The sequence below is a fragment of the Schistocerca gregaria genome, chromosome X (genome assembly GCF_023897955.1).
Source record: "Schistocerca gregaria isolate iqSchGreg1 chromosome X, iqSchGreg1.2, whole genome shotgun sequence".
NCBI lineage: Eukaryota > Metazoa > Arthropoda > Insecta > Orthoptera > Acrididae > Schistocerca > Schistocerca gregaria.
Genome location: NC_064931.1, coordinates 821883030 through 821904756, shown reverse-complemented (window position 1 = coordinate 821904756; position 21727 = coordinate 821883030). Strand labels below are relative to the sequence as shown.

Here is a 21727-nt window from a genome sequence, read left to right as displayed (position 1 = left end):
ACTTAGTTCTTTTAACTTGTGTGTTTGCTCTAGGTTTTGATCGTTGGTGGTGGAGATGGAGGTGTGGCACGAGAAGTTGCCAAGCATCCTTCTGTAGAGTCGATCGTCCAAGTTGAAATAGACCCTAAGGTTTTAGAGGTATCCAAGCAATTTTTGCCTTTCATGGGGCAAGGCCTGTCTCATCCAAAACTAAAAATACACATTGGTGATGGATTTAAATTTATGGCAGACCATGAAGAAGAGTTTGATATCATAATAACTGATTCTTCTGACCCTGTGGGTATGTTATATATTGAAATAACTACTTCAGGTATTCATGTGTATTTTATATGTGAACTGCAGTTGTGCATGACCTCAGTGGGTAATACACATTGCGGTGTTTAGCTTTGTGTATTTAATGGAGGATTGCTAAATTTACTCATTATAAGGCAAAAACATCAGTCATGTATTTGTGTGGTGTACCTTCTCACTCTGTGTTGTGGAAATTTTATTTATAATAATATTTTATTATAAAAGGTCTGAATTGTGCCTGTAAAAGTTCTTCAGATTTTAATGTCTTTTGGTAATTTGTAAGGAGGCATGCTGTGCAACAAATATCTCACAAATCATAATAGCATTTCAACTACACCACAGCTTGTGGTGATTAATTTTTGGATGTATTTTAGCCATGTTGAATTTTAAGGATCATCTTTCGGGTTAAGTTTTCCACTAAATATTTATCAATGCTCTGTTGTACAAAGAAAATGTCAGAACCACTTCTTTTCGGTTTACTGATGTTAATAACAAATGTTTTTATATGAGGTGTGTCCAAGTTTTAACAATCAAAATACAAAATTCAATTGATTAACTAATGTGCCATGACAAAAACACTAATCAGTTGTGGTATGTATGGAACAAAGCATAAATACACAACTGGTATGTTAAAATGTTTGAGACTTGCTTTCCAGTGGCACCTCTGTCCCCCCCCCCCCCCCCCCCCTCTTTCTTTCTTGGCATTTAACATGATTTTTCAATTCTTTCAAGGTTTTGTATATGTCTCATAGTATGAAATACTCCAAGTCCCACTGTGGTACCAGAGAAGGCTATAACTGACTGGGAGAACTGGTTTGTGAGTTGAATAAAAGTGCATCCCACATTCAGTAGGTGAATCCATGGCAAAGCATTGAAATTGTCAAGTTAATCTTTGGGCTGTGCTTGCTTTAGTTCATTCAGTGATATGGCAAACTGTACTGCAATATGACTTGAGGAAATGGAGGAAGGGGGGTGGGCAGCACAGATTTTGATTAATGATGTGTTACATTAACATTCAGTTACTGACAGAAATTTGAAGACATGTAATTAGACTTTGGACATTTTATATGTGTATGGGTCCTAAATAATTGTGCTCCAGTCATAGATCGTGACTAGTGGCCAACAGCAATAGTATTTTATTTGTATAAAGCATTTATTTGATTCATTATACTAAGTTTTTCTGTGTGGAAACTAACTGTAGCTGTGTATTTCTGTTTTGAGTACTGTTTATTAATTTTTTTCTTATTTATTGTGTTTTGCAAGCACTACTGTTACTTTATCCTTGTAGTGGTCGCCCCTTTGTGCTGTAGTAGAAAAGAAGGATTAAGACAAGAGGAATGCAGCTGTCTTCTTTGGCTACTGCCAACATTTCAACAGGTGAACTCCTCAACTCCTCACCAGTTTTCAAGGCATAAATAAACTGAGACAGAATTAACAAGGAAATTTAAATCCTCACTGTGTGTGTGTGTGTGTGTGTGTGTGTGTGTGTGTGTGTGTAGAGGGGGGGGGGGGGGGGGGAGCTTTTTTAGATGATTCAGATGACACTGTTGTTGGCTGGCTTCTTGGCAGTGAGAATTTGCACAGTTTTCTGAATTATTGTGATCTTTTGGTCAAGTGTAAGGTTGATGCTATGTTTCGGATATTGTTTATAGGAAGCAAACTCAAACAACTATGTTTCCTTCAGCCTGATAGTTGTCTCCATCCGGTTCAGCATGAATGTATACTTTTTACCTGGACTAATAGGGCCCTCATAATCTCAGACCCTGAAAGTTTGTCAGCTGAGGTACTCCACCTTGAAGACACATTTTGCTAGTGCGAGTATTGTAAAAGACAGATTGGATGTGGAATTCTACCTCTATGGAAGACCAAGGTGCAAGTCCTGCCCAGCACTTCCTGTTCCAGTCCTGTCACAGGCCTATCGTAGCTCCATCAGAGTCCGGGCCACCTGTGAAAGCAACCATGTCATTTACCAACTCGGATCGTGCAGGCACTGTACAGCTTTTTATGTCAGTTGTTGTTGTTGTTGTTGTTGTCTTCAGTCCTGAGACTGGTTTGATGCAGCTCTCCATGCTACTCTATCCTGTGCAAGCTGCTTCATCTCCCAGTACCTACTGCAACCTACATCCTTCTGAATCTGCTTAGTGTACTCATCTCTCGGTCTCCCTCTACGATTTTTACCCTCCACGCTGCCCTCCAATGCTAAATTTGTGATCCCTTGGTGCCTCAAAACATGTCCTACCAACCGATCCCTTCTTCTAGTCAAGTTGTGCCACAAACTTCTCTTCTCCCCAATCCTATTCAGTACCTCCTCATTAGTTACGTGATCTATCCACCTTATCTTCAGTATTCTTCTGTAGCACCACATTTCGAAAGCTTCTATTCTCTTCTTGTCCAAACTAGTTATCGTCCATGTTTCACTTCCATACATGGCTGCACTCCAAACAAATACTTTCAGAAACGACTTCCTGATACATAAATCTATATTCGATGTTAACAAATTTCTCTTCTTCAGAAACGCTTTCCTTGCCATTGCCAGTCTACATTTTATATCCTCTCTACTTCGACCATCATCAGTTATTTTACTTCCTAAATAGCAAAACTCCTTTACTACTTTAAGTGTCTCATTTCCTAATCTAATTCCCTCAGCATCACCCGATTTAATTTGACTACATTCCATTATCCTCGTTTTGCTTTTGTTAATGTTCATCTTATATCCTCCTTTCAAGACACTGTCCATTCCGTTCAACTGCACTTCCAAGTCCTTTGCCGTCTCTGACAGAATTACAATGTCATCGGCGAACCTCAAAGTTTTTACTTCATCTCCATGAATTTTAATACCTACTCCAAATTTTTCTTTTGTTTCCTTTACTGCTTGCTCAATATACAGATTGAATAACATCGGGGAGAGGCTACAACCCTGTCTCACTCCTTTCCCAACCACTGCTTCCCTTTCATGCCCCTCGACTCTTGTAACTGCCATCTGGTTTCTGTACAAATTATAAATAGCCTTTCGGTCCCTGTATTTTACCCCTGCCACCTTTAGAATTTGAAAAAGAGTATTCCAATCAACATTGTCAAAAGCTTTCTCTAAGTCTACAAATGCTAGAAACGTAGGTTTGCCTTTTCTTAATCTTTCTTCTAAGATAAGTCGTAAGGTCAGTATTGCCTCACGTGTTCCAACATTTCGACGGAATCCAAACTGATCCTCCCCGAGGTCTGCATCTACCAGTTTTTCCATTCGTCTGTAAAGAATTCGCGTTAGTATTTTGCAGCCGTGGCTTATTAAACTGATAGTTCGGTAATTTTCACATCTGTCAGCACCTGCTTTCTTTGGGATTGGAATTATTATATTCTTCTTGAAGTCTGAGGGTATTTCGCCTGTCTCGTACATCTTGCTCACCAGCTGGTAGAGTTTTGTCATGACTGGCTCTCCCAAGGCCGTCAGTAGTTCTAATGGAATGTTGTCTACTCCGGGGGCCTTGTTTAGACTCAGGTCTTTCAGTGCTCTGTCAAACTCTTCACGCAGTATCGTATCTCCCATTTCGTCTTCATCTACATCCTCTTCTATTTCCATAATATTGTCCTCAAGTACATCGCCCTTGTATAAACCTTCTATATACTCCTTCCACCTTTCTGCCTTCCCTTCTTTGCTTAGAACTGGGCTGCCATCTGAGCTCTTGATATTCATACACGTGGTTCTCTTCTCTCCAAAGGTCTCTTTAATTTTCCTGTAGGCAGTATCTATCTTACCCCTAGTGAGATAAGCTTCTACATCCTTACATTTGTCCTCTAGCCATCCCTGTTTAGCCATTTTGCACTTCCTGTCGATCTCATTTTTGAGACGTTTGTATTCCTTTTTGCCTGCTTCATTTACTGCATTTTTATATTTTCTCCTTTCATCAATTAAATTCAATATTTCTTCTGTTACCCAAGGATTTCTAGCAGCCCTCGTCTTTGTACCTACTTTATCCTCTGCTGCCTTCACTACTACATCCCTCAGAGCTACCCATTCTTCTTCTACTGTATTTCTTTCCCCTATTCCTGTCAATTGTTCCCTTATGCTCTCTCTCTGAAACTCTGTACAACCTCTGGTTCTTTCAGTTTATCCAGGTCCCATCTCCTTAATTTCCCACATTTTTGCAGTTTCTTCAGTTTTAATGTACAGGTCATAACCAATAGATTGTGGTCAGAGTCCACATCTGCCCCTGGAAATGTCTTACAACTTAAAACCTGGTTCCTAAATCTCTGTCTTACCATTATATAATCTATCTGATACCTTTTAGTATGTCAGTATGTCAGTATGACTACTAATATGCTGTCCACCTGATGAATGGCCACTACCAATTTGTTGCCAAGAATAGAGTTGACCATGAGGTGGCACAACATGCAATTGAGCGCACAATGCTCAATTTCAATGGCTGTTTCATGACCTAGGGACTGATTACCTCAGATGTTAAGTCCCAGAGTGCTTAGACCCATTTTTTTCACAACCTATGCCACCCAAGTTCTTCCCTCAACCAACATATTGTGTGAATTATGCAGATGAGTTATCCTTGCAACACACACTTTGCTCTCATAATTGTCCTGACCTGAAGCTCTGATTATTCACTGTATACCCTTACACTCCAGGCAACAGTTTCCCCTTCCTCCGTCCTGCCACCTGTTCCCAATCCATGTATCTATGTGTCGTACAGCATGCACCACTCCCCACCTGCTCTGATAACTGTGCATTGTGTACCTAGTCCATGCATCTGGCACCCCTCCCTTTGCATTCCTAGGTGACTGTGGGGGTGCCATATGAATTTGTTTTTGATACTGTGTCAAACTGTTACTGTGACGATCATGCAGTACTCTTGTACTGTTCTCAGAGCATAGTACATGACACACACAGATTATTTTCCATTCTGCTTAAATTGGTAGGCAGGAGTTCTTATTAACAAATTACTTTATTTTCAGATTCGGTCACACAACATATGATGTCCCTTTGCAGTGCTTTCAGAAGAGGTCTATCTAGAGACTTCTGACAAGAGACTGCTTGAAATATACAGCCAAGTTCGATGTTCTCATCTCCAGCATTGTTCATTAGGGTTCAAGGAATCCAGCGTATTCCATGGAGCTGTGGGGTGTGTCTGCACTTGCTCAGGTGTCACATTGGCTGTTGCACCCCAGTACTGACCCCGAAATTGTTCAATATTATAAAAACTATTGTGCGGTACTAAGAAAAGTTATTAAAAAGTCCAGAAGCATGTGTATCATGTCTGAGATCAGTAACTCTGATAATAAAATTAAAGCAATTTGGAATATTATTGAAAGGGAAACAGGGCAACCAAGAGCACAGGAAGACTTTAGTGCAATAAAATTGAATGACAAGTGCACTAACAAACAATCAGAAATTGAAAATATTTTGAATAATCATTTTTTAAATGTTGTGGAGAAAATAGGATCTAGATCTTCACTAGAAGAGGCAAGGCTATTAATAGAAGAGGCCATACCTGCACAGTTTGAAACAGCTGTAATTCCACCAACCTCTCCCTCTGAAATCAGTAAAATAATAAACTCACTGAAAAGTAAAAGCTCTTACGGAATTGATGGCATTTCCAGCAAAGTACTTAAAGCTTGTTCCCCACAGATAAGTAGAATTCTCAGCCACGTATGTAATAGCTCTTTGGAGCAGGGTGTTTTCCCTGATAGACTGAAATATGCCATTGTAAAACCATTGCATAAAAAGGGGGATATGTCGGATGTCAACAACTACCGCCCAATCTCTCTTCTGACAGCTCTATCAAAAATTTTTGAGAAAGTAATGTATTCAAGAGTAGCCTCCCATATTTGTAAAAATAAAGTACTAACAAAATGTCAGTTTGGTTTTCAGAAAGGCTTTTCAACAGAAAATGCTATATATGCTTTCACTGATCAAATATTAAATGCTCTGAATAACCGGACATCACCCATTGGTATTTTTTGTGATCTCTCAAAGGCCTTTGATTGTGTAAATCATGGAATTCTTTTAGATAAGCTAAATCATTATGGTTTGAGTGGGGCAGTGCACAAATGGTTTAATTCATACTTAACTGGAAGAATGCAGAAAGTTGAAATAAGTGGTTCGTGTAATGTTAAAACAGCTGATTCCTCAAACTGGGGTGCTATCAAGCACGGGGTCCCACAGGGTTCGGTCTTAGGTCCTTTACTGTTCTTGATATACATTAATGACTTACCATTCCACATTGATGAAGATGCAAAGTTAGTTCTTTTTGCTGATGATACAAGTATAGTAATAACATCCAAAAACCAAGAACTAAGTGATGTAATTGTAAATGATGTTTTTCACAAAATTATTAAGTGGTTCTCAGCAAACGGACTCTCTTTAAATTTTGATAAAACACAGTATATACAGTTCCGTACAGTAAATGGCACAACTCCAGTAATAAATATAGAATTTGAACAGAAGTCTGTAGCTAAGGTAGAATTTTCAAAATTTTTAGGTGTGTCCATTGATGAGAGGTTAAACTGGAAGCAACACATTGATGGTCTGCTGAAACGTCTGAGTTCAGCTACGTATGCTATTAGGGTTATTGCAAATTTTGGTGATAAGAATCTCAGTAAATTAGCTTACTATGCCTACTTTCATTCACTGCTTTCGTATGGCATCATATTCTGGGGTAATTCATCGTTGAGTAGAAAAGTATTCATTGCACAAAAACGTGTAATCAGAATAATTGCTGGAGCCCACCCACGGTCATCCTGCAGACATCTATTTAAGGATCTAGGGATCCTCACAGTAACCTCACAGTATATATATTCCCTTATGAAATTTGTTGATAATAATCCAACCCAATTCAAAAGTAATAGCAGTGTGCATACCTGTAACACCAGGAGAAAGGATGATCTTCACTATGCAGGGTTAAATCTGACTTTGGCACAGAAAGGGGTAAATTATGCTGCCACAAAAGTCTTTGGGCACCTACCAAACAGCATCAAAAGCCTGACAGATAGCCAACTAACATTTAAAAATAAATTAAAAGAATTTCTAGATGACAACTCCTTCTACTCATTGGCTGAATTTTTAGATATAAAGTAAGTAAAAAAAAAAAAACCAACTTAATCATTAGTGTCATGCAATATTTTGTGTAATGTAATTTCTTGTACAGACATCTTTTATTAACCTGACACGTTCCACATCATTACGAAGTGTTGTATTCATGATCTATGGAACAAGTATTAATCTAATCTAATCTAATCTAATCAGTGCCGCCTATAGCCCAATGAATACCTGAAACAGAATGTGCACAAAACCAGAAACCAATATCTAAAATACAAAAGTAAACATGAGTCTGCAGAATATCATAATGTAACATAAAACAGTATCATAATATCATCATATAATATTCCCATAAATAATGCTATAACTCTACACGTTTACTCATTCATATATGTCGTTAAGGGAGCAGAAATTTTAGTATGATACATTTGTGCATATTTTAAGTTTCATAATTTCTGCACCCTTTAACAGCAAACTGCCTACATCCTTCTGAGCTGCTAGCCACCCACCCCCAACCTGTCTCCCTCTCCCCTCTACCCACCCCATTTGACACAACTCCCACCCAAACCATCTGCTAAAATGCAGCACTAGCATTGCTCATCTAGCTGGTGCCATGTAGAGGCATAGGGGTGTGTTTGTTTTCTTGCTCCTCCTACTAAGGATTTAAATTTTCTTGCAAAACTCTCTCTCACTGCATTTTTTCTTTGAAAATTAGTGTTCACCTGTTAAAATATCAGTAGTTGTCAAAGACATCACCTAGCTACATCTTCATAAGTGGTCTGAACATATTGTATGCTGGGAGAAACTCAAGTTTGAGAGATACGAAATGTTGACAAGTTCTGAAATAGTGGTGGGGCCAGTAACTCACCTCCATGGGTAGGATTGAGGTTGACTTTCCTCTTAGGTCAGAACTTATGGAGAGAAAGGTAGGCTGTTTGCTGTTGGTAGCTCCAGGTGATGGGGCCCCTTCAGGAAATAACAGCTACATCAAGAAGGTAGCCTAGTTTGAACTTGGTACACTTGCTAGGGGTGTCATCTTAAGATGTGGAGGACAATCTGGTGACATATGTTGTCTGTACTGCTTGCAGTGGTTTGCAAGTTACGGTATTTGTTGGTGCCAATGATGCCTGTTGCCTATGTTCAGAGGCCATCATCAGTTCCTTCTGGCAGCTGGCCAAAATGGCAAAGGTTGCTAATTTTTAGATTTAAAAGTTTTCTGGGTGTGGTACCGCGTCATAATGTATAAAACTACTGCTGCTGGAGAAATAACCAATGTTTCGGCCATGGTTGCAGCAGCCTTCTTCTGGGTCTACTGGTGTGTTCTAGCTATGCAGTGTCCCTTATATTTTGTTGTTACTGTTCACTGTGAATGCCATTACATCATAATTTTAAAAAGATATTTTGTTTCATTGGTCACTTAAGGAAGGAAAGGGAACTTAATTTTAATAGGTGGTTGCGGGGGAGGGAGAATCTAACCTCTGTTGTCTATAGGCTCTTGTGTTATGCGCCATGATTGGTGCTCGCCAGCAAATGAGAAGTTGGCTGCTGTTTACCAAATGCTGGATGTCAGCCGTGCAGCCGCAGTTACCAGTAGTGCTCATGCCTCATGTTGACAGTGCGGTCTGTTGGGCTCTGATTGCTGGCAGCCAAGATGGGGGGGAAGCCTGAGTCCATCCTCCTTATTCATGTTATTAGGGTGTTTAACTATTTCGATGGCCTCACTGTGCACTGTGTAATACATGCACCTTGTCCTGAGTGGAACCTAGCATGTCCTGGATCCTGCAACCACTATAGAAGACAGGCTGCACCCCAACCCGGCGAAGTTGTTTGCCTATTCGATCAGTAACATTTTTCACATAAGATAAGCGCACTGTTGGCTGCAGTTTGTCTATTTCCTGCTTGTGTTCATCGACAAGGCTGTGTGGATCTACTTATGGCTGTAGCCATTGGCTAGAAACATTGTGCATAGCCTTTTAAGCTCTGGTGTTACGTTCTGAGCATCACTTAGGTGCAACACACGGATTGTGAAAGAATGGATGGCTGAGTTGTTCTGCGCTGGGTGGTGGTACGATTGGGGATGCAGATACCTGCCTATATGTGTAGGCTTGTGATATACTCTGTGCCCCAGTGTGCCCTCCATTTCCCTGTATACTTTATGATGCGGTACCACATGCATAAAACTTTTTTGTCGACTGACTCTGGCCGCTGAATCCTACGCAATTATGTTGCTAGTCTTGCTTAGGGGGTACAAGTGAAGTTCTAAATGTGCAGAATCATCCCCAGATCGGACTGTGGTATTCTGGTTTGGAGCAGGCTGGAAGATGTAAAACACAGATGATCTTGAGTGCAAATATCGTGACCCATGGTATCAGGTTAGCAGCTATCAGGGTAGAAGAGTTGTCTCACATGAGAGTTCTGAAAGTTAAATGTACCCCTCTGTTTACTGGATAAGAGTTACGTGAAGTACAATAAAAACTTTGTGTATGTCACCTGCAGTTGTTTTGAAGGAGAATATCACTGCACATCAGAAAAGTAAATTTAAATATAATGTTACTTAACTAGAGAATCATTCATGGTAATGTCAGAGTTGCTGACACTTGTTGACAGCAACACATGCATAATACTAGGAATAGAAAGTTGCTTGAAAGCAGAAGTAAATAGCAGTGAAATATTTAATTCTGCCTGTGACTGGAATAAGTACTGATAAACTGAGTACCACTGGTGGTGGCATATTTATCGTTAGTGTCCCAGTCCCTTGGTCAACTGAGGCAGGCTGCGAAGCCATTCGCACACGAAGAGATACCATCTGAGTTTCTAACTGCCATCCTACTATGGCTAACTGCATTCATTATAAACAGATGTGTGCAACGCGCCATCACATTCTTCAGGATGGCAAAAAAAACTAGCTGTATTCATTCATAAGTTCTTTTAACATCTCTACTCCTTCCTCTGTCGTGTGGACCAACCTCAGACTGATCTCTGTGACCAAGATTCATTCGCCAATTTCTTGTCTGACAGTAGCAGACGGTCATTGTGGACCCTGTTCCTATCTCCAACACCTCGGGCCGCAATTTTGTGGATATTCCGAGCTCTTCACACTATCACCCTACCCTCCTCCATCGGTGAAGATGATTACTATGAGCGAGCTAGATCATGCTCGCAGTTCATCTCGACCCTCTGCCCCAGGTCCAGATGCTGTCAACATTCAGATGTTGCAGCACCTGTCTCTTGTAGGCAAGCACTTTCTGCTTAATACATAGAACCACATCTGGGTAGAGGACACATTTCCCAAATGTTGGCATGAAGCCACCATCATACCCATACCTAAGCCCGGCAAGGACATAAATCTTCCTTCTAGCTACCGCCCCATCTCTCTTACCAGCTGTGTTTGCAAGGTGATGGAACATATTATTCATTCCCGGCTGGTATGGTGACTGGAGTCTCGTAGTAAACTATCGACTGCACAGTGTGGATTTCGAGCACACCATTCTCTTTACTTTGTCCACCCATGTCATGATAGGTTTTCTGGGGAAATCCCAGACTGTGGCCATGTTTTTGATTTGGAGAAAGCCTAAGACACCTGCTGGAGAACTGGTATCCTCTGTACTCTACATGTGGGGCTTCCGCGGCTGCTTGCCCTGTTTCCCCGAGGAATTTTTAAAAGACAGAGTTTTCAAGGCGCCTGAGTTCTACCTTGTTAGACACCTTTATCCAGGAAACTGGCATGCCTCAGGATTCCGTCTTGAGTGTCATCATCTTTGCTATTGCCATTAACCTTATAATGGGCTTTCTCCCACCAGGCATCTCCGGCGCCCTTTTTGTTGACGATTTTGCTGTTTAATACAGTTCTCCATGGACCTGTGTCATTGAGCGGCATCATTAGCAATGTCTTCATCTTCTTTACTCCTGGAGCATCGGCAATGGCTTTTATTTTTCCACTAACAAAACTGTCTATATGAATTTCTGGCTGCGTTATTGGTTTGTCCCACGATCTTTACATCTTGGCCGTGTTGCTCTTCCATTCATTGACACTGTGAAATTCCTGGGGCTCATGCTCAATAGGAAACTCTTGGTCCTCCCATGTGTCTTACCTGGCTGCCCTCAACAGTACTTCCTGGGGTGCAGATCGAATCACCCTCCACAGTTTGTACCGGTCCCTTTTCCTTTTGAAACTAGATTATGTGTGCTTTGTTTATGTGCCTGCACGCCAGTCCCTCTTATGCCATCTAATATTATCCACCATCTTGGCATCCTTTTGGCCACTGGCGCCTTTTACACTAGCCCGAATGAGTCTGTGCGCTGAAGCTGCTAAACTACCACTGTGACTTTCTCCTCAGTAGGCACACATTCCTTTTGTCTGCCATGTGTGGCCACCCATACTATGCCGCCTCCTTCGATGATTCCTTTGATCGCCAGTATTGGGTGCATGCCTCTTCTGTTACCTCCTGGAGTCCGCTTTTGGCACTTGCTCTGGTGGCTTAACTTCACACTACCTGCCACTTCTCACCGATGGGTGTGAACCGTTCACCACCTTGGCTTCATGAAGTGGCCTGTATTCATCTTGGCCCTTATTCACTTCATAGGGACACTACTCCAGTCTCGCTCTATCGCCTTCAGTTTCACGACCTTGCATGGAACTTGGTGATAGTATCTTCGTGTACACTGATGGTTCTCGGAGTGACCTTGGTGTCAGGTGTGCCTTTGTCATTGGCGCCCATGTCTTTCAGTATCTGCTCCCAGATCACTGGTCAGTACTTACAGCTGAGCTCTTCGCCGTGCATCAGGCCACAGAGTATATCCGGCGACACAGACTTTTCAATTGTGTCATCTGCGCAGTCTCTCTCAGCACCCTTCTAAGTCTATGTGCGCTGTACACTGTCCATTCCTTAGTGCAACAGGTCCAGGAAAACTGTCACTCGCTCACTCTGGTGAGCCACTGTGAAGTTTATCTGGGTTTCTGGTCATGTAGGTCTGCCAGGAAACGAAGCTGCTGACACTGCTACCAAGGTTCCCAACCTCATACCTTGCCCGCTATTTCTTCTATTCCCTCCAATGATCTCTTGCTGTGTGTCAGGAGGTGATGTCCCTTTGTCATCACCATTGGTCCTCCCTTCATGGGAATAAGCTCTGGATCATGAAGCCTCTCCCAGCAGCTTGGACAACCTCCTCTCTGCCCTCCCGCCGGGAGCAGGTCATTTTAACTAGGTTGTGTATTGCACTGCCTTTTTACCAATTGTCATTTGGTAAGTGGCACTCCCCCACCACTTTTTACACATTCTGCCCAAGTTTTAACTGTCCACCACTTCCTGGTGGAATGCCCATTTTTTTAACTGTTTACATTCCCACTTGGGTTTGCTGTCTGAGTTATTGGCCGTTTTAGCAAATGACGTGCGGGCTGTTGGCTGCGTTTTACGTTTCATCCATCAAAGTAATATGGAGAAGGCCATTTGATTTTTAGTTGGGACCTCCTTTTCTGTATGGTGTCTTTTTGTAGCTGTTTCTCCATATTCCTGTTTTTAGCTGTCTTCTTTCAAGTCAATTGGCATTGACATTTCTTAACTTCTCTCTGTCTTCGTGTTCTATAGTTTGGCTTGGGCACGTATGACCCCAGTTGTTTTTGCGCCCCAAAACAAAACAAAACAATACTCGCTAAGAGATATCTTTTGTTAAAAGTTTAAGACAAGTATTACAGTTAGAAACTGTGTGTTTGTCTTGAGACAGTGTAACTGATGGCATGCAAATACTCAGAATTTAATCCAGTATTTGAGAATGAGAGCACTTAGAGACTTGCAGTGAACCTTACATGTAACTGTCTTTTCAAAACTTGTTTTTACTGACACTTCCCACATAATGATAAAATAAAAAAGATTTATTGATTGCTAAATTTTCACTGATCGTGCAGTAAAGTATCAGCAGCCAGCATGACTTTTAATTGATTACGTTTACTGTTAACTCTATTAGCAACACACTTTGCAAACAGTACCCACATGTACCACTGAATATGCCTGTAAAATCATGAAATTGTATGACATACAGTTCATGAGATATAACATAGTAAAAATTGAAATACTTGAAAAACTTGCTTTTTTTTAAAAAATGGAATGCAAATCCTCCCGGCTATAGTCATTCAGTGTTTGACAATGAGAGCGCTTGCCAGCCACCCAGGTAGGTGCACGTGTTAATGCAGCTGCGTCTGGGAAGAGGAGGTATGCTGACCCTGGAACGAATCCTCCAGGTGGATTAATGATTAGGATTCAGTGTGCCAGCCAGCCTATATGTTGTTTTCAAGTGGTTTCCCACATCCCACTAGGTGAATACCGGGCTGGATCCCATTCCTCCTCAGATACTTGCTACTCAAACATTTAGATCACTTTCTCACACATGTACATAGAATTTATTGTATTTGCACACAGGTTGCGTACATTGCTTTTGTCCTAGGGGTGAATAGGAGCCTGATGACCTTAGCTGTTCGGTCTCCTCAAACACCAGTTGGATATGTAGGAACTGATACAGTGGCACAAGCTGCTGTTTCAAACACATTCCTACAGTGATCCATTGTCTTGGCTGGGCATTCTATATTTGCCCACACAGTACCCGCTTGCGAACAAACAATGCCATCTGGTTTTAAGGCCTTGTACATAAGTTCAAAATATTCCTGTTGAAATAAGGAAGCATTAGCAGCTCTTAGCAGCCGCCAACAAACTTTAAGCACAATTTCAAACCTTTTCTAAAGTTTTTCTCGCTTACATACTTTAAGTCAACACATTAACTCATTTAGAAAGGAAGATGATTGAAGCTGTTTAATATATGGGAGTTTAAAAATTTAAAAAGAACTGAGGGTTTACTGGAATATTCTATTATTGAATCATTAGTCACTGTTGCTGCTTATCAAATGCAAAAGGAAAACTGAAAAATCCCTGAGCAGTCATCATCAAACATTCTGCTCTGTATTGTAGGCCATGTTATAAATTAGTTGGTGCCCTGGGAGATATTCAGATTATTCAGTAGTAATATTAGAAAGGTGGTAAGAAAGCAGCCCATTCTTTGCTGAACAACAAAAGCTGAGTGAAATCAAAGTAAATATAAATCAAGCTATGCAAAGAATGTTCACTGAATTCAAAAGCGATATGTTACATGCTAAGTTGTCAAAGAAGCTTAAAATTTTTGGTTCTGTGCAAACTCAATGAATGTAACAAAGTTGTCATTCCACATACATGTTGACCATGATGGCACTGAAATGAGAGATAATAAAATGAAGGCTGGAGTACTAATTTGTTTCTTCAGAAGTAGCCTCTTCAAAGAGTATAAGGTACATTTCTTAAGTTAAACCATTGTATGACTGCAAAAAATAATAGAAATAGAATAAGTAAGTCCAGAATTGGAAAACAAGCTCAAATCACTCAATAGGGAGAGGACACAGAATCTAATGTGGCAGCTGTAAGGTTCATTATTGAATATGCAGAGAGCTTGTGCCTCTTATTCCTCTTCTGCTGTCAGTTTCTTGTTTGCAATGTGACTAGGAAAGGTCCAGCCCAGCTTCAACCCAGTGCAGGTATAAACTCCAAATCTCAAATAGTATCTCCCTATATGTGAAATCTGTGTTATTTGTCACACTGAATGACCTTTCCTTTCCATGATATCCTTTCCCAATTTGCTTCACAGCTAAGTTGACAATCTTTGTAGGATATTTCTTGTGACAGTCACAGCTCTTGATCCCACTTTAGACATGTTATTCACAAAACTCTTCTATTGGCTTATTGATTATGAGGATAAAGGCACCAACAATTGTGCTGTTGATGCTACTGGAAACCCCAATAATAATAATAATAATAATAATAATAATAATAATGTGCCATCAGAAGAAGAAAATACAGTAATGGACTCAAACAGCCCAGAGCAAACAAACAAAGAACAACACGCATCAACCCCCCAGGGGGCTCGCGGTCCTTTCGTGAGTACGTGCGTGGTGAGCACGGGGCCCCGAGCTATTGCAGCCTTCCTTCTTTTTCCGGGCTGCATTTCCTTTCCCTTCCCCTCCTTTCCTTTCCTTCATCCTTCCCTCTGACCTCTCCTCTCCCTCTCTTGGTGTCCCTACTTATGGTGTCCCTCCTTATGTTGGCCCTGCTATTCTCCTGGTTCTGTTGACCTTGCAATTCGGCCTTGTTCTGTAATTCCTTCATCCTTTTGGTATTCTCTGGTCCCCTCTGGGGTTTGACCTCCATCACTAAATTTTCTTCCGTAGTGTGAGCCATTTGGGGAAGAGCACCTTACCTAGTGTCTCCGGCGTGTGCCATCAACATTGATTCCATCGTTTCCTTTACGTCGTTGTTTGACGCTAGGGTCCATAGCCAGCACGGTAGCCAGCCCATGTGGTGGGGTCGCTATGTACCCTTTTGGTTGAGCCCCCTGAAAACACAGGGATCACACGTCTGATACCTGAGCTGTGACCTCCTCATGTAAGCCTAGGAGTGGTTGCTTGTCGTCCTGGAGCATCGGAACTCCCAGCAATGGCCGCCGTGCCAGACGGCCCTTGCTGTGGCTGGGTGGCGCCCATGAGGAGAGCCCCTGATCGGAGTGGGTGGTATCAGGGCGGACACTATGCTCATGAAACGCATAAGAGTCCACAACTCTGGCCGTTCTCCGGCCGTCTCTTTGACTGGAAAAGATTCTTCACGTGCTGCTTCCTCTGCCCCTTCCGCCTTCCCTTCCGTGGCTACCCCCTGGGAGGAGGGCCAGGCTCGTCGGCTGGGGGCGAAACCTTTCCCTCGCTATCTGGTTTGCGCCAGAACTGATGGGGATACTTTTACTCATACGAAACCTATGTTTTTTGTTGAACACATCGAAGACAAGTTTGGCGAGGTGGACTCTATCAGCAAGATGCGGTCTGGGTCGCTGTTGATTAAAACTGCTTCAGCTACCCAGTCTGCAGCTCTCCGTGCCTGTACCCATCTTGGTACGATTCCTGTGTCAATTACCCCACACCAGTCCTTGAACATGGTGCAAGGTGTAATTTTCCATAGAGACCTCCTCCTTCAATCTGATGAGGAACTTCGGGACAATCTAAGCCGGCGGGGGGTTCACTTTGTTCGGCGGGTTCAGAGGGGTCCGAAGGACAACCGCGTTGACACTGGTGCCTTTATCTTGGCCTTTGAAGGGGACACCCTCCCTGAGAAGGTCAAGATTATGGTCTATCGGTGTGACGTGAAGCCATACATCCCACCACCTATGCGATGTTTCAAGTGTTTGCGTTTTGGCCACATGTCTTCGCGCTGTTCGCAGGCCCCCCTCTGTGGTGACTGTGGACATCCGTTCCATGAGGGAAGTTCCTGTGTTCCCCCTCCTGTGTGCGTAAATTGTCGTGGGAATCATTCTTCACGGTCACTGGATTGCCCAGTGTATCAGAAAGAGAAAAAGATACAGGAGTATAAGACTCTTGATCGTCTCACCTATACCGAGGCCCGTAAAAAGTATACACGCCTTCATCCAGTGACCCTGACAACTAGTTATGCTTCAGTAGTATCTTCACCCCCTCCTCCTCATTCCTTACCCCAGTCCCGAACCCCTTTCCTCCCCCCTCCCCCTGCGGTTCCCACACCATCCCCTCCGGGCACCGCTTCCTCTCCCCGGCTGGAGAAGTGTCCTGCTTCTTCGGCGTCTGCCGGTCATGGGCGCCCCTCGCGGGATCCCCCTTCCCGGCACCTTCCAGGCCAAAGGTCTGCTGCCACCATGAGAACCACGGTCTGCGGGCCCCCAGATCGCCCGCTCTCTTTCTGTTCCCGATCTTGCTGTGGCTGGCTCCATTTTGTTGCACAGCCCTCCACGATCCCAAACAGAAAGAAAGAAGAAGCACAAGTCCCGGGACAAGGAGTCTCTGGTGTCGCCGGAGGTCTCGTCCCCATCTTCACAACCTGTCTCTGACCTGTTATTCATGGATGTCGCCCCCTCCTTGTCGGTGACGGGTGGTGACCCACCGGCATGACTGACATTAGCCTGTTCACCCCCCAATTGACTCATCGTTCTTTGGCTATCCAATGGAACTGTAATGGCTATTACCGTCACCTACCGGAGTTGCAATCCCTTCTTTCGTTTTACTCTGCGGCTTGTGTGGTTCTACAAGAAACTCATTTTACTGGTGGTCACTCACCAACCCTCCGTGGCTTCCGTGCTTTCTGTCGAAATCGGGTCGGCCCCCTACGGGCGTCTGGCGGAGTTTGCACGTGGATTCCTCTCCAAACTACATTGGAAGCAGTTGCTGTTAGGATCCACCTGGACTCTGGGGTCACAATTTGCAATCTGTATCTCCCTCCTGACAGAACTCCTACACCTGCCTCCTTAAGTGCCCTCCTTCAGCAACTTCCTCCTCCCTTCCTTATACTTGGCGATTTTAATGCACATCATCCCTTGTGGGGCAGTGCATTTCCATCTAGTCGGGGTCATCTCATTGACCAGTTTATTACCGACCACGACTTGTGCCTTCTTAACGATGGCTCCCCTACCCATTTCAGTGCCGGTCATGGTAGCTTTTCTGCCATTGATCTTTCTCTCTCTTCTCCCTCCCTCCTCCCTTCCCTAAAATGGTCACCGCACGACGACCTTTGCGATAGTGACCACTTCCCGTTGATTCTCTCGCTCCCTTCCCGCTCCCCCATGGACAGATCACCTCGTTGGTCCTTCCAACGTGCCAATTGGCCTCTGTATACTGCACAGGTCGTTTTTTCTCCCTCATTGTCGGATGGTATTGATGATGTCATACGTGACATGTCTGACGCGATTGTTCACGCTGCTAGCCTTGCTATCCCGCGCTCATCTGGACCATTTCGCCGCCGGCAGGTCCCTTGGTGGAGTTCGGACATTGCCGTTGCCATCCGTGATCGCCGTCGAGCTTTGCAACATCTTAAGAGGCATCCATCCGTTGCCAATCTTATTACCTTTAAACGCCTTCGCGCAAAAGCCCGTTACTTAATCAAACGGAGCAAACGGATGTGTTGGGAACACTTTGTTTCTTCCCTCGGTTCTGCTGTCCCTCTGTCGCGGGTATGGGCTACACTTCGCTCTCTCCAAGGTTGCCATCGGCAGTCTACCCTCCCGGGTCTTCACCTCCCGGATGGCCTTTGCACGGACCCGTTGATTCTCGCGGAACACCTTGCGACCCATTTTGCAACAGCGTCGGCATCAGCCTCCTATCCGGCTGCTTTCCTTCCCCAGAAACAGCGGGCCGAAGCTTCCGCCTTATGTTTTACCCCCAGCCAGTCAGAATCATACAACGACGCTTTTACTGAATGGGAACTTCTTTCCGCACTCTCCTCTTCTCATGATACGGCCCCTGGCCCAGACTCCATTCATAACCAACTGCTTCAACATCTCAGTGCTCCACAACAGCGACATCTTCTCCGGGTATTTAACCGTATTTGGCTCCAGGGTGACTTCCCTTCTCAGTGGAGGGATAGCATCGTGGTTCCCGTCATTAAGCCTGGTAAGAACCCCCTGTTCGTCGACAGCTATCGGCCAATTAGTCTGACGAACGTTGTTTGTAAGTTACTTGAACGGATGGTAGCCTGTCGGCTCACTTGGGTCCTCGAATCTCGGCGTCTGTTGTCCCCTTACCAGTGTGGCTTCCGAGAGGGACGGTCTCCGATCGATCATTTACTTCGCTTGGAATCCGCAGTTCGGCAGGCCTTTTCCCAGCGCCGCCATTTGGTTGCTGTATTTTTCGACCTTCGCAAGGCCTATGATACGGCTTGGCGCCATCATATCTTACTTACACTTCATGAGTGGGGTCTTCGGGGCCCACTCCCGATTTTTATCCGCCAGTTCTTGTTTCATCGTTCGTTTAGGGTTAGGGTTGGTACAGTTTTAAGTTCTCCGCAAACCCAGGAGAATGGCATCCCTCAGGGTTCCGTATTGAGTGTACTTCTGTTCCTCATTGCTATAGATGGACTTGTGGCCTCCGTCGGTCCTTTGGTCACTCCTGCTCTGTATGTGGATAATTTCTGCATTTGAGTTAGTTCCTCTTCGATGGCCGCTGCAGAGCGGCAGCTCCAGGGTGCTGTACGGTGTGCCTCTGCATGGACCATCTCACACGGATTTCAGTTTTCTCCTTTAAAATCGCGAGTGGTCCACTTTTGTCGCCGTGTGACAGTCCACCCCGATCCAGAGCTCTATCTCAATGCACAACGATTACCTGTGGTCCCACAGTTTCGTTTCCTTGGCCTTCTTTTCGACAACAAGCTCACTTGGCTGCCTCATATCAGACGCCTGAAGATAGGATGTTTCCGTAAACTAAACGTCCTTCGCTTCCTTGCCCACACCTCTTGGTGTGCTGACCGTTCCACTCTCCTCCACCTTTATCGGGCCTTAGTGTTGTCTCGCTTGGACTATGGTTGTCAAGTTTACGGTTCAGCTGCCCCTTCTACATTGTGCCTCTTGGATCCGGTCCACCATTGTGGTATCCGTTTGGCCATCGGTGCCTTCCCGACTAGCCCTGTTGATAGTCTCCTGGTTGAAGCTGGGATCCCCCCCCCCCCCTTTCCGTTCGGCGCTCCCAGCTTCTGGTTTCGTATGCAATCGCTGTCCGTTCCTCTCCCACTCATCCTTCCTATTCTATCCTGTTCCCTGCCCAAGGAAGTCGCCCACCTGACTCCCGCCCTCGGGCGGGTTTACCGGTTGGGCTCCGCCTAGCGTCTCTTCGCTGTGATTTTCAGCTTCCTTCCTTTTCCTGTATCCCACGTTCCCTCCCCAACACACCTCCTTGGTTAGTTCCTCGGCCCCGAGTTCGGATGGATCTCTGCCGAGGTCCGAAAGATTCCGTTCCCCCGATGGTGTTCCGTTGTTTTTTCCGCCGCATTTTATCTGAGTTTCGGGATGCTGTTGTTTTTTACACTGATGGCTCTAAATCTGCTGATCGTGTGGGCTATGCCTTCACCTCCTCTGTAGGCATGGAAAATCATCTCCTGCCAATTGCATGTGGGGTGTTCACTGCGGAATTGATGGCGGTCTCCCGGGCCCTGGCCTTTATTAAACAGTCCAAGCTCAATCGCGTTTTGTTATGTACAGACTCAATGAGTGGCCTTCAGGCACTTGACCAGTGTTTCTCCAGTCATCCCTTGGTCTCCTCCATCCATGACCATCTCGCTGATCTCCACCATGCTGCTTGTTCTGTTAGCTTCCTTTGGGTCCCTGGCCATGTGGGCATCCAAGGAAATGAGCTTGCTGATCGTTTGGCTGGGGGAGCAGTCACTTATCCCCCATTCCCTGTCACCCCTCCTGTGGCGGATTTACGGCTTCATCTCAAATCCCACTTTGCGCAATCATGGGCCACATCCTGGGAGGCTACCTCCTTGTCTAATAAACTTCGTGCGATTAAGGTGACACCTGTCCCATGGCGTTCTTCCTTACGCCTCTCGCGAAAGGACTCAACCACCCTCTGTCGTCTTCGCATCGGCCATACCAGGCTGACCCATGGTTTTCTTTTGCGTGGTGAGCCACCCCCACTTTGTGGTTGTGGAGCTTTCCAGTCAGTGGCCCACATTTTGGTGGAATGCCCCCTTCTTTTAGCTTTGCGTACTAAGTACAGACTTCCCTGCACTTTACCCTTAATATTAGCAGACGATTCCCGGATGGTTGAACTGGTTCTCAGTTTCCTCCGTGAAAGTGGTTTTTATTCTCAGTTTTAAGGATTTTCATCTCCCTCTGGAGTAGGGGCAGGGCGGTGAGGGTTGGGATGTCTCCCACTGTAGGCTGTGCTTGGAGATTCCTGACTCCCCTCCCTGGCCATGTTCCTTCTTTTTTCCCTTTTACTGTTTTTATCGCCTTTTAGGTTTGTTTAATCCCTTCTACAATCCGCCCTTTTACACTCTGGCGGTTGAACGCTTTTAAATAGCATGTGGTCTTGCTTGTACTGCATCACAGGTGGGATATTTCCTCTCTTGAGGTTGCCCATTTACTGACTTCCCTCCTTGTGTTTTTATCGTTGACGACACAACTGCTCTTTTTTAGCCTTTTACCTTTTATCGTTTTTGACTCTTCTGAGCTGTCCCTCTGTCGGAACTGACCGCCTTTGTAACAAGGGACTGATGACCTTGCTGTTTGGTCCCTTCAACCCCAATCAACCAACCAACCAACCAACACGCATCAATTAAACAATAAGAGGAAAACGAAATTTTAAGACAGCCACCAGAACAAGCACAAATAGAACACGAAGTGACACACATGTTAGATATAGAAGAAAAATTTCAGCTGACACATATAGCATACAAAGACACAAATACAGAGATTAGACAAATACAGACATTAGACCATTAGACCATTCTTGCATAGACCCCCAAATAACAACAACAACAACAACAACAACAACAACAACAGTCAACACAATCATACATAACAAAATAAATGAAAATA

General features: G+C 44.1%; 1 protein-coding gene across 1 annotated transcript in view; it reads left to right on the top strand.

Moving 5' to 3' along the window:
- LOC126299319 (spermidine synthase) overlaps nucleotides 1-21727 on the top strand; it is a 71809-nt gene that overhangs the window by 1104 nt on the left and 48978 nt on the right. The window contains exon 3 of the mRNA XM_049991144.1: nucleotides 34-280. Within this exon, the coding sequence (XP_049847101.1) occupies nucleotides 34-280 (247 nt within the window). The remainder of the gene's footprint in view (nucleotides 1-33; nucleotides 281-21727) is intronic.